The 27,328-nt window shown below is 51.7% G+C and overlaps 1 protein-coding gene across 14 annotated transcripts in view; it reads right to left on the bottom strand.

Annotated features, from left to right (window-relative positions):
- PCNT (pericentrin) overlaps positions 1–27,328 on the bottom strand; it is a 111,796-nt gene that overhangs the window by 15,263 nt on the left and 69,205 nt on the right. For all 14 annotated transcript variants that reach the window (XM_057696654.1, XM_057696656.1, XM_057696660.1 and 11 more), the window contains 12 exons: positions 26,942–27,133; positions 18,119–18,829; positions 17,145–17,241; positions 14,292–14,443; positions 10,587–10,781; positions 9,650–9,823; positions 8,886–9,081; positions 7,590–7,812; positions 7,163–7,313; positions 6,289–6,702; positions 1,998–2,230; positions 1,165–1,267 (listed from right to left, as the gene is read on the bottom strand). In XM_057696654.1, coding sequence (XP_057552637.1) covers positions 1,165–1,267; positions 1,998–2,230; positions 6,289–6,702; positions 7,163–7,313; positions 7,590–7,812; positions 8,886–9,081; positions 9,650–9,823; positions 10,587–10,781; positions 14,292–14,443; positions 17,145–17,241; positions 18,119–18,829; positions 26,942–27,133 — 2,841 coding nt within the window. The remainder of the gene's footprint in view (positions 1–1,164; positions 1,268–1,997; positions 2,231–6,288; positions 6,703–7,162; positions 7,314–7,589; positions 7,813–8,885; positions 9,082–9,649; positions 9,824–10,586; positions 10,782–14,291; positions 14,444–17,144; positions 17,242–18,118; positions 18,830–26,941; positions 27,134–27,328) is intronic.

The raw sequence follows: 27,328 nt of genomic DNA, 5'->3' as shown, positions 1-27,328 counted from the left end.
AATTAATAAGGAAACACAAGCTTTAAATGACCCAATAAATCAGCTTGATTTAATAAATATCTATAGGACATTACATCCAAAAACAGCAGATTACACATTCTTCTCAAGTGCACGTGGAACATTCTCCAGGATAGATCACATTTTGGGTCATAAATCAAGCCTTGGTAAATTCAAGAAAATTGAAATTGTATCAAGCATCTTTTCTGACCACAATGCTATGAGATTAGAAATCAATTACAGGAAAAAAACTGTAAAAAACACAAACACATGGAGGCTAAATAATACGCCAACAGATCACTGAAGAAATCAAAGAGGAAATCAAAAAATACCTAGAGACAAATGACAATGAAAACACAATGATCCAAAACCTATGGGATGCAGCAAAGGCCGTTCTAAGAGGGAAGTTTACAGCGATACAATCCTACCTCAAGAAACAAGAAAAATCCCAAATAAACAATCTAACCTTACACCTAAAGAAACTAGAGAAAGAAGTGCAAACAAAAGGCGCACACGCTATTTGTGGCTTCCACTGTTGGCTCTTTTCAGGGATTGTAACTTTCAACACACTTGGGTTGCTGGGAAGCCCGCAGGGCTGGCAAAGCTGTGTGTGGGAAGGAAATGACAAAAGCCATCAGGTCACATTTCCTTTCAATCTCCTACAAAACAGACTTTGCACAACATTGGGCATCGACAGAGGAAGCCTGTTACAAAACACGACCCCTGCCTGTTCTGACAGCACCGTCGGCAGAGGCAGCGCCTGGGGGGCGGCGGGAAGAGCGTGCTCATCCCGGACGGTCCCTCAGGACAGGCTGGTCCCTTCCAGGCCCTGGCGGGTGCAGGACAGCGGCGGGTCGGCTCTCCTGCTGCCTGCGCCGTGTGCTGCTTCCACGACAAACGTCACAATGTCCTAACTGTCACAGAAGTTTGCTGGGAATTCACAGCAGCAGCTGGACTCCTGAAGGCCCCCCGACGCGGCTGACGGGCAGCGTGCTTCCAGCCCAGAGTCTCGACACGAGCGCACGAGCAGCAGATGGGCCGGGGCGTGGGCCACAGAACAGGACCAGCGTCCAGCGCGGGCGCCAGGGACAGTGCACCGAGCCAACCATAGAACAGGCGGAGGGGGCGGGCAGCACCGGCCACGGTGACCAAGAAAGCTGGTCTCACCTGGCAGGAGCTGGACGCGCCCAGTTCAGACTTGAGTGTCTCCAGCGTGTGCAGCAAAGACGCCACTGCCTTCTCGTTGGACGACGTCCAATCACTGATGGTCCTGCAGAAGCACACGGACACTCAGAAGGGGCACGTAGGCCCCAGCCGGCAGGCAGTCCGCACGGCACCCAGGGAGCCCCACAGTGACCGTGGCAGCTGGGAAGCAGCACCACCCGGGGGTGGGCAGTCTGTGAAGCCCGGAAACCTCCAGCCACTGTCCACCTCCCCCACTGCTCTCTGCTGGGACTCTGAGTCGGCCAATAAAACGCCATCCTAAGCGAGACTCTGCTGCTCCGTTAACTCAACCCAGTTACAGAGAAGAGGGCTGTACTGTCTGAGCTTCTGTGTGCTCAGAAAAGGGCAAATCAACGTTTGTTCCCACCAAACAGCAGAGTCTCGGGGTCCTCAACCAGGAAGACGCATCCTGGCCCCATGGGCAGCGGCCCCAGGGCCTCAGGAGAGGCAAGGGCTGCAGAGACACTGGGCACCACCCACCCCTGGGGGCCTGGCCTCGCGCCAGACCCTCCGGGTGGTGAGCAACTGTCAAGGGGCGTCAAGAGACCCAATCTGGAAGAAACTTGGACTTTCCGTCACATTAGAGTGAAAAACCACAATGCTGTCATTATCTTTCAAGACAGTGCTGGCCACGGACTCATCCACACATGCGGGATGAGAAGCAGAGTCTGTCACTAAACCCTGGGCCTAAAATCAAAGGCAGGCCCCAAACTCGGGACTCTCCTCGACATGAGAGACGCGGGGCGCCCAGCTGGGCCTGGTCCTGAGCGGCTCACCGGTCCACCGTCTGGTTGAGGACGCTGCTCAGAAGCCCGGCAGCGCACAGCAGCTGCTGCCGCGCCCTCTCCAGGCGCCGCTGTTGCTCGCGGAGGCGCCCGGGCTCGGGCTCCGGCTCCGGCTCCGGCTCCGGGCAGGGGCGCGCGGCCTCCCGTGCCCGCAGCTCCCTCACCGTCCGCTGGAGCTGCTGGATCCGGTGCTTGTCCCGCTGGCGCTGCAGCTCCAACTCCCGCTGTCGGCACCACCGGCAAAAGACAGGAGCGACCCTCACACGTGGGCCAGTGCGGAGCTGCCCGCCGCCCCAGGCCCCCAGCAGACCCCCCACACTCCATGCGGGGATCCGGGCAGGACGCGGAGTAGGGGCGAGGACGGCCTCGGGGTAGCCAGCACGGGACCTGGGAGGGGGCGCAGACAGGAGAAGCCCAGTCCCCCACCTTGGCACGTACGCTGGCACCAAGTGGGCACCGGGCCCGGGTCACGGAGGCCCTGTGCCGCCCGACCTGTGACCCGCCCTTCACCCCAGAGCTGCTAGGAGCCAGCCAGCCAGGCCGCTCCCTGCCCTGCACCCAGGACCTGAGTCTCTGTGGGGACAGCGAACCACCTACAGAAACCAGTCCACGTGCTGAGAAGTTCAGGGGGCTGGTGGGGCTCAGAGAGGGTGGGGGCCGCCCCGAGGGAAGGAGGCCTGGGGAGGGGGCTCCCGGGAAATGAAGGTGGCCAGGCCAGGCAGGACGGGACCGGGCAGGGTAGGACCAGGCTGGGATGGGTGGGACTGGGCAGGGCAGGGCCGGGCAGGACCAGGTGGGGCAGGACCGGGCAGGGCCAGGCAGGACAAGGCAGGACCGGGTAGGGCACGACCAGGCTGGGTAGGATCAGGCAGGGCCAGGTGGGACTGGGCAGGACCGGGCAGGGCAGGACCAGGCTGGGCCGGGTAGGACCGGGCAGGGCAGGGCAGAAAGGGTGCAGGCCCGGCCCCGTCCCCCTCCGGCCGGCACAGGGACCAGGCCAGCTTCCTGCCTTTTCCCAGCACCACCCCATTCAGTACTTGAGCCTCCTCAGGAAATTGCAATCCTTATTTACCTAATTTTCCAGATGAGGGAAGTAATGAAACTGAGGGACCCACCAGTTTATTTTGTTTAGAAAAGATAAAGTTGGCCCTGAAATAACTATGAGAGGCCTGGGCCGCTATGGCCAAAACCAGACCCCACAACCCGGATCAAAAAAAAGTTAACCACCTACAGTAAAAATAACACCAAAAGGACAACACACTTAAAAAAAATACATATCAAGTTGCATCATGAAGGACAATTACTGATTTAACTTGGAAAACACTTTGTTCGTGTTTATTTTTTTAAGCAACCACGTTACTGCACACTTTTACAAAGCAAAAACAGAAACAAAAACAAAAAATAAACCAAAAAAAAAAAATTAAAGAAAATAAACCTCAAAATTAAATAAAAAGATTTGACAGAGACTCTGGATAAGGTTTGGGAAGCTCCTTGAGAAGCTCGTGAAGATGACAAACCCCTCTTCCCAGGGGAGACAGCCCCCCACACCACAAAACCTGAACACGCTCTGGGGGTCCCAAGGCACCAAGGCCCACCCAGGGCCATGAAAACCCCCAGCCTCTGCCACAGCCGCAAAGGATTCCTCCACTTCCACGACCTCTCGTGAAGAAACATGACTGCGTTCAAGGTCGTTTTATCCCACAAAAAACACAAATGTTACACACACAACACACGCAAACCTTAAAAACACACGGCAGGAGGGCTTCCTAGGTGGTGCAGTGGTTAAGAATCTGTCTGCCAATGCAGGGGACACGGGTTTGATCCCTGCTCCAGGAAGATCCCACATGCCACGGAGCAACTAAGCCCGTGCGCCATAACTATTGAGCCTGTGCTCTAAAGCCTGTGAACCACAACTATGGAGCCCGTGTGCTGCAACTACTGAAGCCCACGCGCCTAGAGCCCGTGCTCTGCAACAAGAGAAGCCGAGGCAGTGAGGAGCCCGCGCACCACAATGAAGAGTAGCCCCTGCTCTCGCAACTAAAGAAACCCTGCGCACAGCAACAAAGACCCAACACAGCCAACAAATAAATAAATAAATTTATAAACAAACAAACAAAAAAACACATGGCAGGAGCCAGACAGAAGGCCACACACCGTGTGATTCCACTGACATGAAAAGTCCAGGAGAGGCAGATCCACAGAGACAGAAAGTACGTCAGTGGGTGCCAGGGGCTGGGGTCCCGCTAACGGGTCCAGGGGTCCATTGTGAGTGATGAACTTGTTCTAAAACTGGTTGCAGTGACGGCGGCACAACTGCTGAACATACTAGGAGCCACTGGACTGCGCAGCTTAAGCGGGTGAACGCAACAGTGTGTGGATGATACCTCACTAACGTTTACTTCTCGACCGTTTCATGGTGGGCTAACCATTAAACACCAGGCCACTGGTCTTCCTTGTGCGTTTTAAAAGCTTTTTATAATTTCACAAAGCACAAAAAAAAGAAATAATGGATGTAATTTTTTTGAAGTTTTAAAGAGAGCACAACAAATGTCGATCCACGGGAAAACACAGGATACAATTTCCTCAGAAACAAATGCTTTTGGTTAACGTACAATGTATCGGAAATTAAGGCTCATCCAAAACATAAAGGAAGAAACACTTCCCGGCCTGTCCTGCAAGGCGAAGATATTCCTGATATCAAAACCAAAAACACAAGAAAACAAAACTACAGAACAATATCCCTCATAAATATACATGCAAAATCCTTAACAAAAAATACCAGCAAACAGAATCTAGCACTTTTCAAAAAAGAATTGTACACCAAATTCAAGTGGGTGTGTCCCAAGACTGAATCTATGAAAGTCACTGGCCTATATCATATCAACAGAACAAAAGCCATAAATCTCAAAAGACACTGAAAAAGCAAATCCAAAACACTCTCAAGATTAAAAGTCAAAAACAGAAAAGGCTGAATAAACTAAAAACAGAAGGGAACTTCCTCTGGTAAAGGGCATTTACAAAAACGGTACAGCTGCCATCGTGCTCCATGGTAAAAGATGGACTGCTCCCCCAAGACCAGGAACCAGGCTGGAAGCCTGCCCTCATGCACTGTGGCTTCTGGCCGGGCAGTCAAGCAAGAAGAAGAGATAAAGGCATCCAGGTTGTAAAGGAACAAGTGAAACTCTATTTGCAGAAAACACGCCTTCTACATGGAACATCCGAAAGAATCCATTAAAAATATTGGAATGAATAAAGCAGTTCAACAAGGCCACAGGACACAAGATCAAGGTGTGAAAATCACCCGTATGGCTACACGCTACCAACAAGCAACCTGAAAATGGAAGTAAAAAATAATTCCATCTACAACAGCATCAGAAAATAATATTTAGGGGACTTCCCTGGTGGCGCAGTGGTTAAGAATCCGTCTGCTAATGCAGGGGACACAGGTTCAAGTCCTGGTCCAGGAAGATCCCACATGCCACGGAGCAACTAGGCCCGTGAGCCACAACTACTGAGCCCACGTGCCGCAACTATTGAAGCCCAGGCGCCTAGAGCCCATGCTCTGCAACAAGAGAAGCCACCACGAGAAGCCCGCGCACCACAACGAAGAGTAGCCCCCACTCGCCACAACTAGAGAAAGTCCACACACAGCAATGAAGACCCAACACAGCCAATAAAAAAAGTTAAAATAAAAAATAAATTTAACAAAAGAAATGCAAAGCTTATCACCTGAAAGTGACAAAACACTGTTGAAAGAAATTATAGAAGAGCTAAACAACCTGAGAGACCTTCCAATTTTGCAGAAGGGAAGGCCTAAGGTTGTTCAGGAGACAGCACTCCCCAGGCGACGTCCAAAGCCAATGCGCTTCCTACCAAGATCCAAGGGCCTTAATGCAGGAGCGGAAAAGCTGATCCTCGGGGGCACGAGGAACTGCAAGGGGCCCCGAGGATCCAAAACCACCCTGGGAAAGAGCAAGGCCGGAGGACGCACGCTTCCTGACTTCCAAGCTGCTACAAGGCCACGGTGACCAGACCAAGGGACAGCCCGGACCCGGACCCGAGACAGGCCCTCTGGCCGCGGCAGGCTCACCAGCGCCTCCTTGTCTCTCTGCCACCTGATCCACGTCTCCACGTCCGCTTGGCTCAGCCTCGGCCGCACTCCCGTCCTTGTGTCCTTGCATCCTTCCTGCTCTGCCCGTCCCGCGCGGGGCTGTTCTACCCTGTCCCGCGCTCTCAGTGGGGTCCACGGAGCCTCCGCTGGGGGCCTCGGCGCTGCACTTACCTCCTGCTCCCTCTCCACCTCCTCGCGGCGTGCGCGTGCCTTGGCCTCCAGGACGCGCTGCTGTGCGGCCTCCAGCGCGGCCTCCAGCTCCAGCACGCGGGCCTCGCGGCCCTGGAGCTTCTGCAGCAGGGCCTGATGCGCCAGCCTGTCCTGCGACCGCCGGCTCAGCCGCTCCGTCAGGAGGCGCTCATGCTGCAGGGCCTCCGACAGCTCGCGCGAGCGGCCCTGCTCGGCCTCCAGGCTGCGCTGCAGCTCCGAGAGGTGGCCGCGCTCCTGCGCCAGCAGCGCCTCGCAGCGCGAGGCCTCGATCTGCAGCTCCTTCCGGAGGTTGTCCTTGGCCATCTGCTCGTGTTTCAGCGCCACGCACAGCTGGTTACTCTGGGCGCACTGCTTCTCCAAAGACGCCCTTAACTCCTGCGTCCGGACAAAAATGAAAAAATTCAAAGCGAGAGCAAGGATGTCTAAACACTACGCAGCTAGAGCTTCTGATCTTATCCTTTGGGTAAAAGGAGTGAGAGCAACAACCCCTTTCCTCACAGTTCCTCCAGCCTTCCTCGCGGATGAGGCTTTTCTGAGCGCGGCACAATGTCCCAGGTCCACCTCCCTCCCTGAAGCGGGGGGTCCTTGCTGCTGAAGGGCAGCCCCCGGACTCACACGGTGCACAGCTCATCCAGGCCTACGGGACACCAATGCCCATGGCCACAGGGCACTGGCCCTCGGCCTCCCCCACACACCGTCCGGGCCCTCACGCGGCTCTGGGACTGCATCAGCCACGTGGGTGGCCGCACCCATAGGGATGCTCTTTGCCCTGAAGGTGCAGCCCCCTCGCCGCCCCACGTCCTGGCCCCGGCCCACGCACGGCCGCACGCATCACCTCCAGCGTCTTGGCGCTCTGGCCCTCCCTCTGCAGGTGCTGCAGCCGCTCCTCCTCCAGCCGGCTTTGCAGGGCGCACTCCTTCACCTGCTCACCCTCCAGCCGCTGCAGTGCGGCCTGCAGGTCATCCTCCTTACTGTCCAGCACAGACCTGTGTGGGGACGCAAGCTCTCAACGGCACACAGGTCCGCGCCCAGGGCTCCCAGGGCGGGCCCTGTGGTGTGCGCGGTCCCCCCACGAGCCCACGGGAGAAGAGCTCCTCCCCAACACCCACCACGGCACCAGGGCGAACCGCGGCTGCAGAGGGCCCCTTTCACCTCAAGGCCAAGAAGAACGTGGCAGGAGCCACGTCACTTCCACCATCATTCAGCTGGAAGCCTGGGGACGGGACAGGGCTAGAGGGTGGAGCCTCGTGGGCGGAGCACACCTCAGCTGGAGCACCTCCTTCTGCACCGCGTTGAGGGACTGCAGCAGCCGCTCGTTGTCCTGCCTACACTCGCAGAGCTCAGACTTCAGATCTCTGACGGCGTTCTGTTCCACCACCAGCAGCTTCCGGACACTATTTGCTTTCTCCTGCTCTTCGTTCAGGGTTTTCTGCAGATCACTTGCTATACATTTTTCCTGCTCAACCTTATACGCCAGTAACTCAACTAAGGAAGGGATCAAACAAATTAAAATAGCATCATTCACGGAGTCCAAAGCCAACGGCACAAATGACTTAAGAAATTAGTAATAAATCAGTAAGGGGACGGGATGTGTCCACTTCAGGGCAACAGGAAGTTTCTGTGACCCAGAAGCTGTTGTTTCTGATGGAGCAGGACACTCGGGACACACGCCTTCTGCTCACACCGCGCCAGCCCCGCCCTCGTGGCCGGTGAGCGTCCAGAGAGACGCACGGCAGAGAGTGGGCGGGACTACCCGGCTGTGCAGGCCACCTGACATGATGGGGCAGGGATGGGGGCACACGTCCCCTCACCCCTGTGCTGTTCGGGCCTGGTGTCTCCCGGGGCAGAGGCTGGCACTGGGCCAAGATGGACCTGCATGGAGCCCACCCTGCCTGGTGCACAAAGCCTGGTGTGACCACCCCGTGGTCACCCTGAAATGCCACCCCACCCGCCACTCCTGCAGTAACCACCTCCCACTAGAGACAACCCGGTCCAGATGGCTTCGCGGAAGAACTTTCCCCAAACCAAGGAGGAGACACACCCACTCCTCCAGGAACCGAAACCAGAAGAAAGAAAACCACACACCAGGACCCTCATGAACGCAGATGCAAAACCTGAGCGAATCCAGCCGACGCGCCGAGCGTGAGGCCACACGGAGGCGGGGCTCCACGGCGCTGCCCCTCACTCAGCGCCCCCAACGCAAGCGGCAAGAACAGGCGGGGAAGGAGAGGGGAAGGGAAAAAAACGTGTGCTTTCCTTGCAGATGACGCAAGTGTCTGTGTCAAACCCTGGAGTCCAAATAAAACGCAGACACCTGCCACAGGCCACTTCAACCACGGGTGCTCTAGACACCCTTGCAGACGTGGCCCTGCGGCACCCTGCACGCTGCTGCCAACGCGGCCCCGCGCCTGCCTGCGGGGCACTCGGCAAGGCCTCCGCCCTGACGGGCACGTGTTCTGCACGCGGCGGCCTGGGGAGACCGAGGGGCTCGCTGACCCGCCTGTCACCTCCCAACGGGGTAAACACTTCCGGGGCCGAGGCCGAGGGGCCACACCCACCCTGCCTCCGCAGCTGGTGCTCCTGGCGGCTCCCGCGTGCCTCCGCGCTGGTCAGGGCCTCGCACAGCTGCTGCAGCTTCTCCTGGTTCTGCAGGTGTGTCATCCGCAGCTGGGCGCGCAGGGCCTGGATCTCGGACAGCAGGCTGTTCCGGTCCGACAGGCGGAGGTGCTCCAAGGACCTCTCCTGCAGGTCCCCCTGCAGACGGGGCGAAGGGGGACATAAGACACAGCAGACAAAGGGGTCCCAAGAGCTGGGGGGCTCCAGTGACAGCTGTGAGGCGTGACCACAGGCACAGCAGCCCTGGGACCTGTCGCACGCAGCCCTACCCCCAGCACCTTGGTCTCGCGTCCCCGGCCTGGTCGGCCCGCTGCGCATCCTGCTCTCTTACGAGGGAACTGGCAGGAGCAGGACGCCCAGGGCCCTCGCGGGGCTGACCCTCGAAGCCTCTGACCCAGGGCTCCGTGCTCACAACCTGTGGCTGGGCCACCTAAAACTGCTTTTCTGCTTTCAAGGAAAAGCCAGTTATTTCCAGAACAGAGTAAGATCCTGAAGGAAGATAAATGCATGGAGTTTTCCACTTGGCGGAATCCACGCATAAAAACGCAGTGTCATCCGAGGACTGACTCAGGATTTGCTGCTCAATCACTGCCTCACTCTAAGGTCGGGTGAAACGTGGGAACTGAAATTCACGTGTGAAACACGTCCCGTCATCCTCTGTGTCAGGCTGGGCTTGGGGGGTGGGGGTGCCACCGTGCGAGCCCACCTGCTCCTGGACCACCTGCTCCAGCCGCTGCAGCAGCGGACCGCAGCCCCCGGGCCCCGAGCCGCAGAGCCGGGGCTGCAGCTCCACTCTCAGCATCGCCCGCTCCTTTTCAAGGGCCTCCTGCACCACCTGCAGAAACTCCCCTCTCCAGTCGAGGCCCATGTCGGAAGCTTCCTGAAATACCAAAACAAAGAGCCCATGTCCCTATAAACGCATCTGCAGGTTCAAAAAGAACCCACCCCAACTAACAGGGGACACACGAACACCCTCGACCACGCAGGGCCGCGAGGGGTAAGCTCTGCCGTTGTGGGCCGTCTCCCCAGCACGACAGGGAAAGAAGACGGATGGGATGTCAGCAAACAAGCCTCTCCTCCGCTCCTCCCACCGCTGCACACGAGCCCAGGTCTAGGGGAGGCCAGGGCTGAGTGGCGGAGGGTGTGTGTGTGTGCGTGTGCATGTGCGTGTCTGTGTGTGTGTGTCTGTGTGTGTGTGTGTCAGTCACTGTGTGCACGAGGAGGGTGTGTCCACACAGGCCGTGCACAGGCTGGCTGCCCTCTGGTCACCTGCTCGGGCCCACCTGCCCCCTTCCCCTAAAGCTCAGGGTCAGCCCACGGCTTTGCCCACACTCCATGGCGGGCTGGCTCCCTCGTACGTGGCTCAGCAACTGGCCCTCACTGCAGGGCTGTCCCTCGGCCCGGCCCCCTACCCATCTCTCCATCACCAGCCTCCCCGCAGAGCTCCATCCCGCCCCTGCCCCGCAGCCTCTCCTGGAGGCTGGAGTCCAGAGTGCGAGCGGGGGGGGTGGGCAGCGGGCCAGGCACAGACCCCTGTACACCGCTGACCTGCCTCTTGCTCCTTCACTCCCACCTCTATGGCCGAGCAAGGCCTCAGCCTGGCCCACGCCCCCGCTTCTCTTCTGCACCTAGGAGGCCTGTACCTTCTCCCCCGTGTGGAGTCCTGGGGTGGGATGCTCCCTGGGAGCTGGTGCTGCCTCCAGCAGGCTCTGGCCCCCCATCGCGAGGCACTCAAGGGGGGCACTGGGCTCACCCCTGCTCAGGATGCAGGGGGGTCCATGGTATTCGGACAGGGCCAGGATGTGGTGGCTCTCGTCACACACCATCTGCAGCAAAGCCTGAAACGGACAAACATTTCAGAAAGAAGGAAAAGCAGCTTGAAACCTTTCACTGTCACTGTCCTGTCATCACCCGTGAAGGCTCTCCAGGCTGCCCGCCTGGCCTCTGCACCAGAGGCCAGAGCCTGCTGCTCTGACCGAGAGTTTTCCCTTCCCGTCACCGTCAGAGACAAGTAAACCGGGTTTGAACGCGTGACTGTCTATGAGGGCTGCCCCAGCAAAGGCCCCACGATCCGGCCGTCCTGCCTGCCCCTCGCGGTGGACACGCACCCAGGGAGATCCAAGATGCTGGGCACCTGCCTGGCTCCCCCAGAACCACAGCTCCACACCAGGAGGGAGACACCTGGGGGGAGGGCACCTGTAGACAGTACTAACCGCTGCAGCCCTCCTCGCCCCTCTGGGGCCCAGGGTCCCCGCCACAGGGCCTGTGAGCACAGGAAGGGGTCTTCCACACCACCGGGATTTGAAGCAGTAGTAACAGAGCAACAGGACGTGGAACATGCACACCGGCCGTCTGTCCTGCCCCAGAGGCTGAGAGGAAGGCATGTCCCCCACCCAGGGCCATCCTCCTGGAGGAGCTGGTGCTGCAGCCAACGCAGAGTCCCAGAGACCATGGGCATCCTCATGCCAGGCGCAAACACAGGTTCCCACAAGGCACACGTTAGGGAAACGTAAAAATAGCAAAGAGGCCGATGACAAAGGAGCACTAGTTACTTAACTAGAAATAGGTTTTCCTCTAATTCTAATGATGTGGCCAAAATACATGAAATAGTAACATAAAAGTGCCAGACACCAAACTATGTATTACATTTACTTTATTTTAAATTTTATTTTGGCTGTGTTGGGTCCTCGTTGCTGCACAGGGGCTTTCTCTAGTTGCGGCGAGTTTGGGCTTCTCTTGTTGTGGAGCACGGGCTCTAGGCATATGGGCTTTAGCAGTTGTGGCATGTGGGCTCAACAGTTGTAGCTCGTGGGCTCGAGAGTGCAGGCTCACACAGGCTTAGTTGCTCTGCGGCATGTGGGATCTTCCCGGCCCAAGGATCAAACCTGTGGCCCTTGCATTGGCAGGCGGATCCTTAACCACTGCGCCACCAGGGAAGCCCTATTACGCTTACTGTAAAAGCAGCCATCTTTAACCCGAAAACAATTTCACTTTAAAAACACCAGACTTGACACAGAATGGATGCAAATCGCAGCCCCGGAGAAGGAGGGGTGGGGAGCTGGCAGAGTGGACAGGGGGCCTGCAGGCCATAAACTCTTTCCTGGGTCGTATAAGGAAAAGAAACGCGTTCTGAAAAACACCTCTGGAAGAGAGCAGCTGTGGCGAGTGAGGTCCTCTGCCCTCGCCGGCCGGGCGCACAGTGGCCAGGAGGACGGACGTGGAGCAGCCCCCGGGCCACCAGCTTAGTCAGCTGAGAGATGCCAGAGCCTCTGCCCTCATGACCGCGGCGTCTGGGGGCCTCCACCTGCAGTCTCACGGCTGCACGTGAACCAGCTACCCCACGGGGCCCCTCTGCGCAGCTGACAGGCGCTTCCCAGCAGGAGGGGCCTTCAACAGTGTCCCCGGCTCCAGGGTGGCCAGAGCCAGGACCGCATGAGGCCCCCGAGACTCAACCCCACAGCGAGTGGCCCACGCGCCCACTGAGGACATGGCGGGAGGGCCGGGCTGATGGACCGAACAGGCTGCTGCCTGGTGGCAGCTCCTGACTTTCTCTCCCACCACCCCAGCACTTCCGGAAGGGGCTCCAGGGCCTCTGCTGGGTTTCTTTCTCTCTATTCTTTTTTAGTAACTGAGTACCAAATATTAAACATCAAAGCTTAAGCATAAAAATTGTCATTAAAAACCAAACTTTTCCCTTAAAAATTACGAATTCTAGTATTAGGTTGCCTGGGTTGGAAATGCTAACAGAAATGTGTCCTTTATTTTTATTATTATTTTTTAAATATTTATTTATTTAATTGGCTGTGCCCGGTCTTAGTTGCAGCACACAGGATCTTCACTGTGGCATATGGAATCTTTAGTTGCACCATGTGGGATCTAGTTCCCTTGACCAGGGATTGAACCCAGGCCCCTTGCATTGGGAATGCAGAGTCTTAACCACTGGACCACCAGGGAAGTCCCAAAAACGTGTCTTTAATGTTTTACGCCAAACAAAAAATTGAGGAATGAAAAAAAGAAAAACAGCTAGAACACACTGCTCCAATTTCAATCCTTAAAGGAAAAGGAACAGTTTCATTTAGAATACAATTTCAGAGACGATCTTAACATCAATATTGTTTCCTTTGGGAACACTCACTATCTGAATAAGATATTATCTTACTTATTCAGACAAATTTATGTCCATGGTTTTGCCATAAAAAGATCTGATAAAGCGGAAAGAGAAGAAAACCTAAAAGTTCCCCCAAAATTCTGTGTTAACTGACCTTATTGTGGTCATTCCGCATCACAGATAACATTTCGCAACACAGTTACGTATCGGGTGGGCACATCATGCACCTTGAGCCCTTACCCTGTCCTGTCAACTAAGCTGGGAAAAAAGGTTTGAACCCTGCCTCCAGGTTAAGTCCCTGCACGCCAAGGGGGTGCCCATCCCCCCTTGTCTGAAGAGAACCAGCTCCGGCCCCAGGGCTCCTCGGGACCGTGGCCTTGAGACGCCAACACAGACCCAGCTCTGCGGCCCAGGAGCGCGGGAGGCTCCCAGCCAGCAGCTGGCGGCGGGGGGGGGGGGGGGGGGAGGATTGCGTTTAGGGTGATCGTCTGGGCTCCCAGCAAAGAGGCTCATTGGACCCCCAGTCCCTCCCACAGCCCCGAGGACAGCGGCAGTGGGGACATGGCCACCTTCTGGGTGTGCCCATGTTGTGCGATACCAAGCATGGGTTCTGTTTGAGCCCATCAAAACCGGCCCCACCCGCTGTATGAACCAAGAACAACAATCTTCCTTTTCAGGAACAAAGAAACAGCACCTCCCACAGACTCCGGGAGGGATGAAAACACACCTTCTGAGCCACCAGCTCCTCCGCTGAGCTGGGCGGGGTCTCCTGTGCCTGCAGAGCGCGACCCCACCACCTCCACGCAGCCCCTCCCGGCCTCTGCAGGTGCCCAGCAAGGGGCAGCCCTGGCATGAGAACCCCAAGTCGTCTCTGGAAAGCCGCCAAAGCCATACAAATAAAAACCACAACTGCTTCCCAAAACAGGGTCATGAGTTCTGGCACCTGAACTAAACTCAGGAAGACCGATCTAGTTTCCTCTCGTGACTCATGACCACAGCATGTGTGAAGCGCTGTGGGAGGAGGAGTTGGCCCCCCCAGGACCATAGCACCTGAGGTGCCCGCGGCCCCACCAGCGTGGCCAGGTCCCCACCCGTCCCTGTGACCCTCCCAACAGCAGCGTAGCTCCTCCCGGAAACACAACACGAGGCACAGGGTCGGAGCAGGGCTGAGGCCAGCGCAGCTACAGACGGGCCAGAGGGGAGGCCCCTGGAGCCCCGCCCCCAACCCCCACCGCCGTACCTTCACTTGCTTTGGATGGACGTCCTTCTCCTTCATGGTGTCCGGCGGCCGTGGGGACCCCCGGGGGGTGGGAGGCGCTGCGGGGCCAGCAATGGGAGCTCCCCGTCTTCCCGAATCTTGGTTTACTATCTCTCCAGACCCCGCGCCATCACCTGGAAACACACCGCACATCAGGGCCTCGGCCCCGACTCTGGCGGTACTCTTCAGGGACGGCCCCGAGCACCAGGAGAGCCACAGCCGGGCTCCTGTCGCCAAAGGAAGCATCGATGAACCCCCAAGATGATCAACATGTTTCATAAAAACATAAGATGAGAACTATACACGTTAAGTAAGAAAACGTACACTTTGCATGGTTAACATGTTAACACCCGTGACTTGAATGTAACACCGTCTGGCCAGCTCAGCTCATTTTCACAGACGTGACGTGCATCCTCAGCCCCCACAACAGGGAAAATCAGCAACTGTGCCAAGTACCTTGGCAGACGGACGAGAGGCAGGGGGACAGGAGGAGGAGGCCGAGCACCGGGACAGGCTGCACGCAGCCAGACGAGCAGCAGGCGTCTCGAGGGGCAGGGGGGCGCCTGGGATCTGGGGGTGGGTGGAGAAAAGCCCGGGCGGGCAGCCCAGCTGGGGACCGCTCAACACACTCGAATTCGGGACTCCAGGAACTTCTGTCAGGTGGGAGGGGCCTCAAACAGAGCTCACAACCTCCAGGAAGTGCGTAGCTCCCCGAGCTGTGCCCGAGCCTCAGACTGTGGCCCATCTCAGAGGCCTGGGAGCACACACTCTGGAAAACGGAAGGAGGCACCCGGTGGAGAAACAGGACCCACCGTCCCCACCAGCACACGGCTCGGGGAGGGAGGGCAGACCTCACAGAGCCACCGGCAAGGCCCCTCTGAACACAGAGCTGCCGTCCAGGGAGCCGTCCACGACCGCCTGCTCAGAGGTCTAACTTCTCAAACATGCCAAGGAACGCTCAAACAAAAGACACGAAGAGAGACTCAGAGAGAATGCACGAGAAACAGGGTCAAGGCAGCAAGCAGAAGGAAACATCAGAAAAACGGTAACCTCCCCAGAGAAATAAGAAGGGGAGTACCATTCAGGAACCAAAGGGTGGACGCTTCATGAAAAAAGGAATAGTCAGGAATTAAAACAGAGCAGAAAAAAAGTCAGTACAAAGCTTAAGAAGTAACGTTCTGAAAAATCTCTTAGGAATGAGAATAAGAATACAAAGATGTGGAAAAAGAGAAAAAAATAAGAAACTTAGTCCAGGAGGTCCAACATGTGACCAATAAGAATTACCAAGACAGACGAGAGGAAACCGTGGCTGAAATGACCAAAGGAACAAGAAGCGTTCTTGGGGCCGGCGGGGAGAGACACGGGACATGCACTCCAGGGGACCACGTGCTGCACCCACGACACCCGGGTCCAGGACGGTGGGCTCTACGCTCAGAAGGAACCTGACTCCCCACCCAGCGTCAAGCCCAAGCCCAAAATGCCGACATCGGGAAGATGCCAATGTTCACACAAAAAGCACCCCCACACACGATGTCTCTGAAAACTTGTAGACAGAAGGGACAAGAGGTCCGACCCAGAAAGCAAGGCCCACGTTCAGGACGCAGGGGAGGCCGCCGTGGGCGGTGCACGCCCGTGCTCAGACGCACGTTCTCCCAGTGCAGAGACTCGGCACTGCTGGGGCAGAAAGGGCAGGCAGGGTGCTTCTGGGGGCAGGAAGGGCAGCATGCAGGGTTGCTGCCAGAGCTTGCCCAGCACGCGTGCTTTGGGGATAAATACTAGAGCAAATTCCTGAAAGCCGAACGTGATGGCCTCAGGAAACGGCAACTCTGGACAGGGAAACTGGACGAGGGGCTGCTCCTGGGACGCACCTCGCAGAACTGCTCAAATTGTTAAATCACGTGGCTACTGCCGGCAAGCGAGAGCACCAGCTGGAAAGCTCCTGGCCCTGTACCACACATGCCAACACGGCCAGTGAACTGGACTTCACTGCTGCCTTGTCCTCAGAAGCACCCAATGAGCCAACGATGACTTTTTTAGAGTCAAAACACCTCGATGTGACTGGCTTGTAAAAATCTAACAATAACAGAAGAAAGTATGGGGTTAGAAAGCCACGGGTGGCCATCATCGCAGTGACCATCCAGGCGGGACCACTGAGAAGCATCAGTGGAGGTTCAGTGGGTCCGAGCTGGAGAAGAGAACGTGCTGAGGTCTCAGAAACCTACCCAGGACGCTCGGCCATTCAGAAGGGGCAGGATGAAACCTGGCAGCACATCTGCAGGGCACAAGCTAACCCGCAGGAAGAGCACGGCACCGCCAGGGTGCTCACGAGGTCCCATGAGGTGCACACGTGCGACGAGCCTGCTGCAAACATAAATAGCCACCCCTCACAGGGTCCACGTGGTGCGGGGTCCCGGCCCGAGCGCTGCACCAGGCACCTGCCCTGCTCTTACCAGTCTCCACCCAGCACAGGACACTGGGACCCATGGTGCCGGTCGCTGTTCATTTCTATAAAGAGCACCGACGGGACAAAACCTCAGTGAGGTCTGCAGACGCGATGCTGCCCTGGGTCAGGCGGACGTCCTGGTGCGAGCACAGGGCTGTGGGCTGGACTCCACCAGATACATGGCAACCCTCTCAGGAGTAAACTGACGTCAGGCCCTCAAGGAACAGAGCAGAAACCAGAGGGGGACAGAGACGCAGAGACGTCCTGCGAGAGAGAAGCAGACTGCGCACAAGCAACACGGCACATCCACACGGGACGTGCGAGGGGTGCACAGGGACTCCGCGCTACTCTATGCTCTGAAGCTGCAAAAGTAAAGTTTGTGACTGACTCACTTTTTCCATCGCTTTTTCCTTCTAACCCAAGAGGAGGTGATCTTGACTTTTCTTGAGAATCAAGAGACGTTACGATAAAATCTTCAACATCTTTCTCCTGTTCAAACAGGTAGATTTTTAAATGGTCATAAAATGATAACGTATTATATCGTGGAACTGAACTTGCCAGATGGAAACTCTCCAAGTCCTGTACTCATCACCTTCCCACATGGACACAAACAAAGTGTTCAAAGCTCTGTGGACACAAGGCCATACGCTCGTAATAATTTAATCAAATTCATCCCCAGTCCTCTAGGAATATTTTAAAGAAGTCACTGGCAAATATTTCAGATTTTTAAAACTCTGCATGATGTAGTGGCATATGGATATGAAACGGAAGCATGTGGATATGAAGTGGTAATACAGGGACTTATACTACCACTTTAAATCACACATATCCCAGAATTTATTTTTCATTTTATGTAATCCAAGATACACAACATCTCAAAATTATGTAAGATAAAATATAATCTAACCTAAAAATAATACATTGAAGCGTTCTTGCAATTAATTACATTACATGTAGAGCCTGTTAAACATGAAATACAACTGAACATAAACCTAAAAAACATATTCTAGACTAAGAACCCACACGCAGACCACACATGAAGATGGGTTTGCGATCATACATCCCAAAGCCAGTGGGAGCTAGCAAACTTAGGCCTGCAGTGAGTTTCTGAGTAAGACTAATGCATTTCATGTATTTTTAAAAACCACCATGAATGTTCCTATTACAGTAGATTTGGGTCCTACACCTGCTGACCAGGGGACTGCCAGGTGCTCACCCAGGCCCAGCCAGCAGGCCACATCAGGTGAGCCAACAATGACTGCAGCTGTGACCCCGCCGGCCATGCAGACACCGTCCAGCAGGAACACAATGGGGCCTTGGGCATCCTGTGGACCCAAACCAGGACACGCCCGGGGAGACCACTTACCACAGGCACGTGCTGAGCGTGGTGGTCGGGGGAGGGAGCCCCGTCTGCAGCCAGTGGAGACCCCGCCCACCCAGGGGCTGTGTCTGCCGCGGACGCGCCCGGGTAACAAAGCAGCCCCGACTGATCAGCCCGGAGCAGCTGGGCGCTCGTCCTGTCCCACAGGGAGCTGTCCAGGCTGCGCTGGCTCAGGGCATCTGAGCGGGGTGTGAGGGGCAGGCTGGGCAGGGGCTCAGGGGTTGAGTCCTTCCTGACAACCTCGGGGGAGCTCCAGGAGGACAGGTCCATCGCCCTGAGCGTGTTCTTCAGGGGCTCGGGCTCCTGGGCGAGGTGACAGGAGCCCCCCTGCAAGCTGCCCTGTGAGCACAGGGAGCTGTCCTGCAGAGCGACCTGCTCTCCCGTGGGAGCGTCTGGTGCCTCCTCGCCTCTTATCAACGAGCCCTGGCTTCCAGCCGTGCCAGCCAGAGCCCATGCGGCAGGAGAGGCATGGACAGGAGGCGACGTGTCAGTCTCTTCACCGCTGCTGGAACTATCACTCAAACTACTTTCTGAAGCATGTGGAGATGCCAGGGTCTGTTGAAATTTAAAGTTCATCTTGACGTTCTGGAAGCTCATGGAACATACTAGATGGTTCAGTTTTTCTTGAAGTTGTTTCACCTGAGCTATGAGATCAACGTTCCGCAGCTGACAATCTCCCAGTACTTTTTCCTTATCCTGCAGGTAAAAAAGAACATGCAATACAGTAAAATAACTGAATTACATGTTGTCATGTTTGTCTGTCTGTTATTTATGAGCCAACTTCAGAGACTATGTGAACAATTAAAGATGAGATTCCATGATGAGCCCTTTGCCCCTCTAGTCTTTTAAGATTTCAAGTTTTTAAAAAATCCCACGAAAGACAGACTCAAGGTTTAAAGCTCGTTGCCTAAAAGGCAACTGTTGGAAAGGCCCCTGGAAAGACGGCAGTACAGGCAGCACCAGGAGTCCCTCTCCCACCTGGACAACAACTGCACTGGCAGCATGTGTCTGATGTAACTATTCTGGAATTCTGCAGTCTGTGGAAGGCTGGCATCCGCAGGGGAAGGCTTGGAGGGTAAACTGGACTCAGCTCTTAGCACAGAAGCAGCTATCATCCCCCACCCCAGGGCCTGGCAGGCAGCTGTGCCTGCGTCCCTGGAGCATCCTGCAGGACCTAGGGTGGGCAAAAAGGACCCTGTCCTCCAAAACCTGGGAATCTGCTCTGACTGCTGCCTCTGATCACAGAGGAGCAGACAAAGAGGCAGCAGGCCATGCTGTTACACCTGCCCCAGCTGTTCCAGCCCCTGCCCTCTGGCTGAAGTGACCTCCAGGGGATTTAAAGGGCTGGTGCCCCTTTTTCCCCACCAATGCATTTTTCTCTTTTTCCCTTTGGGGAAAAATTTAAAAGTAGGACATTCGGAAACAACTACGTATACAGAGAATATTCTAAAGTGACTGCATGTGCCTGGGGGAAAAGCACAGGCTCAGAAAAGATCTGAGAACTTAAGTTTACATCTCAGGCTGGTCCTTAGCAAAGAGAGATCAATCAAAAACAAAACAAACAAACAAAAAAACAATAACCCAAAATAGCAAACACTAAGAAAGAGGGAGAGTCTGATTTCTAGATTTACCACATTAATAGTTCAGTGTTCAACAACAAAAATCACAAAACAAACAAACAGGAAAGAATGGCCTACGCATAGGAAAAAAGTCAACAGAAACCACCACTGAAAAAGACCTGATAGTAGATCTACTAGACAAAGACTACCATCTTAAAGATGCTCAAAGAACTAAGGAAAATATGGAGAAGGTAAAAAAAAAAAAAAAAAAAAAAAGTATGAACGAAATAGAAATATCAATAAAGAAAAAAGAAATCAAAAAGAAATGCTGGAGTTGAAAAGTATAATAACTGAAATTAAAAACTCACTAAAAGGATTCAAAGGTAGATCTGAGAAGGCAGAAGAAAGAATTAGCGAAGGCGAAGACAGAACAGTGGAAATTATCAAGTCTGGGGAAAAGTGAAAAAAAGGTGGGGAAAAGAAAAAAAAAGGTTGAGAAAAGAAAATGGAGCCTCAGGTAACTGTGGGACACCACTGAACAAACCAACATATACATAATGGGAGTCCCAAAAGAAGGGAGAGAGAAGGAGGCAAAGAGAACATATGAGAGAATATACACAATGAATGAAAACTTCCCAAACTTGATGAATATATGAACATAAATACCCAAGAAACTCAACCAACTCCAAGTAAGATGAACTCAAACAGACCCACACGAAGACGTATCTTAATCAAACTTACACAAAGCCAAAAACAAAGAAAGAATCTTGAAAACAGCAAAAGAGAAGTAACTTGTCACATACAAAAGATCCTCAGTAAGATTATCAACAGATTTCTACACCAGAAACTTTGGAGGCCAGAGGACAGTGGGTCAATATATTCAAAGTGCTAAAAGAAAAAGAATTATCAACTGAGAATCCTAAATCCAGGACTTCCCTGGTGGCCCAGTGGTTAAGACTCTGCCTTCCAATGCAGGGGATACGCATTCAATCCCCGGTGGGGGAACTAAAAATCCCACACATCACGTGGTGCAGCCACGAAAAAAGAAAGAGAATCCTAAATCCAGCAAAACTCCATGAAGAGTAGGTTAGAAAGTAAGACATTCCGAGATAAACAGAAGTTGAGGGAGCTTGTTACAACTAAAACCTGCCCTGTAAGAAATGTTCAAGAGAGTCCTGCAGGGGAAATGAAATAACACTAGACAGTAACTCAAAACTGTATGGAGAAATAAAGATCTCAATAAAGGTAAATACATGTGCAGTTATAAAATCTAATGTTACTGTAACAACGGTTTGTAACTGCACTTTTTGTTTTCATCATGAATTAAAAGACTAATATATATATATATATATTCTTAAGTTATCAGTCTGAAAGTTAGTACTATTGTAACTTTAGTTTCGAACTCCACATGTTGTTTTCCACATAATTTAAGAGATCAATGCATTAGAAGAATTAATGCATTTAAACACAATTTATGTGTTGAGGCACAAAGATATAAAGATTTATTTTTGTTACATCAAAAATCAAAAGAAGTGGGGATGGAGCTACAAAGAAAGAGAGTTTTATGTGTAATTAAACGTAAACTGGTGTAAATTCAAATCAGCGTGTTTTACATTAGGATGCTAAATGTGAAAATAGCAATAGAATATACACAAAGAGAAATGAGGAAGGAATTTAAACATTTCACACTCTTTTAAAAAATCAATTAGGGACTTCCCTGGTGGCTGCAGTGGTTAAGAATCCGCCTGCCAATGCAGGGGACACGGATTCAAGCCCTGGTCCAGGAAGATCCCACATACCATGGAGCAACTAAGCCCGTGCACCACAACTACTGAGCCTGTGCTCTAGAGCCCACAAGCCACAACTATCGAGCCCACGTGCCACAACTACTGAAGCCTGTGTGCCTAGAGCCTGTGCTCCGCAGCAAGAGAAGCCACTGCAATGGAGAAGCTTATGCACCACAACGAAGAGTAGCCCCCGCTCGCTGCAACTACAGAAAGCCCACGCGCAGCAACGAAGACCCAATGCAGGCAATAAATAAAGAAATTTATTTTTAAAAAATCAATTAAACACAAGAGAAGGCAGTAATGCAGGAAATGAGGGATCAAAAAAAGCTATAAGGAATAAACAAACAGCAAAATGACAAAAGTACCTGCCTCCTTATCAGTAATGACTTTAAATGTAAATGGATTAAGCTCTCCAAAGACAGAGATTGGCAGAACGGATAAAAACATAAGTTCCAACTATATGCCATCTACAGATATTCATTTTAGACCCAAAGACACAAATAGGTTGAAAATGAAAGGATAAGAAAAGATATTCCATGCAAACAGTAACCAAAAAAGATCAGATGGCTCTTTCACTATCAGAAAGAATCAATTTAAACCAAGAAAAGTTACAAGAGACAAAGGAGATTGAAGCAGTAATAAAAAATCTACCAACAAAACAAAGCCCTGGACCTGACAGCTTCACTGGTGAATTCCATTAAACATACAAAGAAGAACAAATATCAATCCTCCTGAAACTTTTCTAGAAAATTGAAAAGGTGGAAGCATCAGGCCCAGGTGAGTTCACTGGTAAATTCTACCAAACATTTAAGGAAGAAATTATACCAATTCTGTGCAGTCTCTTTCATAGCACAGAAGCAGAGGGAATGCCTCCTAACTCACTGAGGCCTGCATTATCTTGATAACTAAAGTCAAAGACACTACAAAAAATGAGAACTACAAACCAATATCCCTTTATAAATATTTATGCAAAAATCCTCAACAAAATACTAGCAAATCGAATTCAACAGCATATTAAAAAGTTATACACCATAATCAAGTGGTAGTTATTCCTGAAACTCAACACAGGAAATCAGTCAATGTGATATATTATAATAACAAAACGAAGGGGGGGAAGTCACATGATCATCTCGATTGATGCAAAAAAAGCATTTGACAAAATCCAATACCCTTTCACTATAAAAACATTCAATTGAACATACTAGGAGTAGAAGCAAACTATGTTAACATGTAAAAGCCATAAACGATAAACCCCAGTGAACATCATACGATGATAGACTGAAAGCTTTTCCTCTAAGACTAGTAACAAGGAAAGGATGCCCACTTCTCTTCAATACTGTACTGGATATCCTGGCCAGAGCAATTAGCAGAGAAAAAGAAATAAAGGGCATCCAGGGTTCCCTGGTGGTGCAGTGGTTAAGAATCCGCCTGCCAATGCAGGGGACATGGGTTCGCACCCTGGTCTAGGAAGATCCCACATGCCGCAGAGCAACTAAGCCCGTGCACCACAACTACTGAGCGTGTGCTCTAGGGCCTGTGAGCCGCAACTACTGAGCCCACGTGCCACAACTACTGAAGTCCACGCGCCTAGAGCCTGTGCTCCACAACAAGAGAAGCCACGGCAATGAGAAACCCTTGCACCCCAATGAAGAGTAGCCTCGGCTCACCACAAGTAGAGAAAGCCCATGTGCAGCAACAAAGACCCAACGCAGCCAAAACAAATAAATAAATAATAAAATAAATCTTAAAAAAAAAAAAGAAACAGAGGGTATCCAAACTGGAAAGGGAGAAGTCAAATGATCTCTGTTCACAGATGATATGATCCTATATGTAGAAAACCTAAAGAGTCCACCAAAAAACTAAAAAACTGTTAGAATTAATAAATGAATTCAGCAAAATCGCAGGATACAAAGTCAACACATAAAAATCAGTTGCATTTCTATACAGGAACAACCTGAAAAGAAAAATAAGAAAACAATTCCATTTACAGTAGCAACCAAAAAAAAAAAAAAAAAGAAAGAAAGAAAAGAATAATTAACCAAGAATTCACCAAGGAGGTCAAAGACTTTTAAATGGAACTACAGACATTGCTAAAAGAAATTAAGGGAGACATAAATAAATGGAAATACGTCTCATGGTTATGGATTTAAAGACTTAGTATTGTTAAGATGTCAATACTACCCAAAGCATTCTACAGATTCAATGCAATTCCAGCAAAATTCCAAAGACATTTTTTGCAGAAATAGAAAAAAACCCATCCTGAAATTCATAGGATTTTAAAGGATCCCAAACAGCCAAAACAATCTTGAAAAACAAGCACACAGCTGAAGGACTTACAATTCTTGATTTCAAAACTCGTGACAAAGCTACAGTAATCAAGTGTCATATTGGCATAAAAACAGACATATGGAATAGTACAGAAAGCCCAGAAACAGATCTTCGCATATACCGTTAAATGATTTTTGACAATGGTGCTTAGACCATTCAGTGGGAAAGGACAGTCCTTCCACAAATGATGCTGGGAATATGGGATATTCACATGCAAAAGAATGAAGCTGGACCTTTACCTAACATCACATACAAAAAGTAACCCAAAATAGTTGAAAGACCTAAAACTGTAAAACTCTAATTAGAAAACATATGGCAAAAGCTTCATAAGTCTAGATTTGGCAATGATTTCTTGGCTATTACACCAAAGATACTGGAAACAAAAGACAGACAAAATTAGACTTTGTGACATTTTTAAAATTTGTGTATTAAAAGACACTATCCAATACGGAGTAAAAATGCAACCCACAAAATGGGATAAAATATTTGCAAATCACACCTAATAAGGGGTTAATATATCCAGAAATATATAAAGAACTTCTAAAACTCAATTAAAAAAACCATAAAACCTGATTCAAAATTTGCCAAAGGACTTGGGCAGACATCTCTCGGAAGAACATACACAAATAGCCAATAAGCACATGAAAAGATGCCCAATATCAATTATCATTTGAGAAATGCAAATCAAAACTACAACTAGATACCACCTCACACCCATCACAATGACTACTACCAAGAAAACCAGAAAATAACAAATATTGGTGAGGATGTGGAGAACCTGGAACCCTTGTATACTTCTGATGGGAATGTAAAATGGTACAGCCTCTGGGGAAAACACTATAGCAGTTCCTCAAAAAATTAGAAATAGAATTAGCATATGATCCAGCAACTCTAGTTCTGGGTATATATCCAAAAGAACTGAAAGCAGGGTCTCAAAGAGCTATTTGTACCCCCGTGTTCACAGCAGCATTAGTCACAGGAGTTAAAACGTGGAAGCAGCCCCAGTGTCCACCAACAGACACATGGATGAGCATGATTTGGTCCGTCCATGCAGTGGACTGTTACCCAGCCTTAAAAAGGGAGGGAATTCTGACACCTGCTGTGACACAGATGGGCCTTGACGATATTGTGCTGAGCGAAATAAGCCAGCTACAAAAAGACAAATACTGTGTGATTCCACTTACAGAAACACTTGAGTATCCCAGAAATCACACAGAAACAGAAAGCAGAAAGGTGGTTGCCAGGGGCTGGGAGAGGGAGGAAATGGGAGTTATTGTCTAAATGGGTAGAGTTTCAGTTTTACAAGGTGAAAAGAGCTATGGAGATGCATGGTCACACAACACTGAGTATATTTAGTACCACTGAACTACACATTTAAAAATGATTAAGATGTAAATCATATGTATTTTACTACACACAACACAAAAAAGGCAATTGTCATAACCTATTTCTGTGGCAATTTGCTGAGGACGTAAGTTTTTTGTTTTTGGGGTGTTTTTTTTTTTCCCTGTTGAAAAACAATTTTATTTTTTCTTTAGTATATAAAGTTTAACACTAATTATAGAAAATAGTTTGAAAAACAGAAAAGCAAAAATGAAGGTAAAATCATCTATAATTCTACCATCCAGAGATAACCATTCCCAGTGTTTAGGTGTCTATCTTTACAGAATATTTTTTTTTTTTTTTTGCTTCAGATACCTTTTTTTTTTAAGCTCTTTATTGGAATATAATTGCTTTACACTCTTGTACCAGCTTATGAGGTACACCAAAGTAAATCAGCTGTATTTATACACATATCCCCATATCCCCTCCCTCCCGCGACTTCCCCCCACGCTCCCCGTCCCGGCCCTCTAAGGCATTGGGTTTTTTTAAAAGAAAAAAAAGCCTGGAAGGTTTTATATGCAAACACTGGAAAACAGAAAATTGTGGTTTATAGAATGAATTTGGAATTTCCTTGTCAGTGTATAACTTCTAAAAATTTGGCAATCAGCTCACGGCATCCCAGGGCTGAGTTCTCTTTTAAGAATTCGAAGGGGCTTCCTAGGTGGCGCAGTGGCTAAGAATCCGCCTGCCAATGCAGAGGACACGGGTTCGATCCCTGCTCCAGGAAGATCCCACATGCCGCGGAGCAACTAAGCCCGTGTGCCAAAAAAAAAAAAAAAAAGAACTGGAAGAATTCGAAGAAATGTTCCTATCACAAGGACACTGAGACAAGTCTGCTACAGAGTCGGCGAAGGTTCTCTCCAAACAGAATGTACTTTCTGAGGGGATCTGATAAACACGTGACATCAGATGCAGGCTTCTCTATCAAAACTGCAGGCCCAGGCCCACAGTCCCACATGCCTTGGAATTCAGAATCTTTCAATTTCCCAATACCAACGTGGAGCACGTGGCTCATGGTACACCCCAGGATTGCTCCCAGGAGACGAGGGCTGCGACACTTAGCAAAGTGTGCAACGTCCACACCAGCAGGGTAACCGGCTCCCGAGAGCCCGCACGTGAGCAGGCTTCGGAACCAGGCACACTTTCGGTTCTCAGAACATCTCAGCTCGGCAGCAATGTGATGCTGCTGGCCTGCCACCTTCCCACCCCAGAATAGTCAGCTCTCTCGTAGCTTGTGTCCTGGGGATCGGTCAGCTCTCTCGTAGCTTGTGTCCTGGGGATGGCAACTTAAGCTGCTGAATTATTTGCTCTCCTTTGCTCGGAGGACACGTGAAAATATTCAGGAAAACACCTGAGGTTCAAACAAATGTGAGGCCTTTCCAAGTCACTCAGAAGCTGGTGATGAATGTTGCCGGGGGCAGTGCAGCTGGGGGCAACTCGTCCTCACACAGAAAATTCTAGACACAAGCCCTTGAGCCCAATTAAATCCTACTTGTATCAACTATGAGAAAAAAGTAACTGACAGCTCAGTTTTCATAAGGTGATAAGACCGTGGAAACATGTGCTTAAATCAAACATGTGGGCAATTTTAAAACGGATCTGAACAGCACTGCCAAGAGTGACAGACTCGGAGAAGGCATCCCTGTCTGCAGTCTGCATACCCCGTGCTGCCGCAACAAAGATGCCGAGGGGGTCTCTGCCCGTGACCAGCTCCCATGTCCTGTGCCTGCACCCACAACATGCCCACGCACCTTCACTGTTTCCGGCACTCTGCCGCCATCCTCCACTCTCAGGTGCATTTCCTTCCTCACCAGGAGCAGCTCAGACTCCAGCTGCCGCTGGCAGACGGCGAGCAGCGACATCACGCGGTCCTGATGGCTGAGGCCTGCACGGGTCAACGTCGGCCGGGCTTTGGCCGGCGGCGGACCATCCTTAACAGGGCTCTAGGATGAGCAGGGAAACGAGGAGAGGCTTATGAGCACACAGCCAAAGGCGTCAGGGAGTCAGCAGGGCGTGAGGCTGCCTCAGACTCCCCGCAGCCCTGGAGGCAGCGCCACCCGGCAGGAAAGCCCACAGCTCGGGATAGAATCACACGTGTGGAGCAGGAGACCCGAGGCGCACACGCCCACAGCAGGTCA

The sequence above is a fragment of the Hippopotamus amphibius genome, chromosome 10 (assembly GCF_030028045.1).
Source record: "Hippopotamus amphibius kiboko isolate mHipAmp2 chromosome 10, mHipAmp2.hap2, whole genome shotgun sequence".
Lineage (NCBI taxonomy): Eukaryota > Metazoa > Chordata > Mammalia > Artiodactyla > Hippopotamidae > Hippopotamus > Hippopotamus amphibius.
Note: the sequence above shows the minus strand (reverse complement) of the source record. Positions and strands in the feature narration are given on the sequence as shown.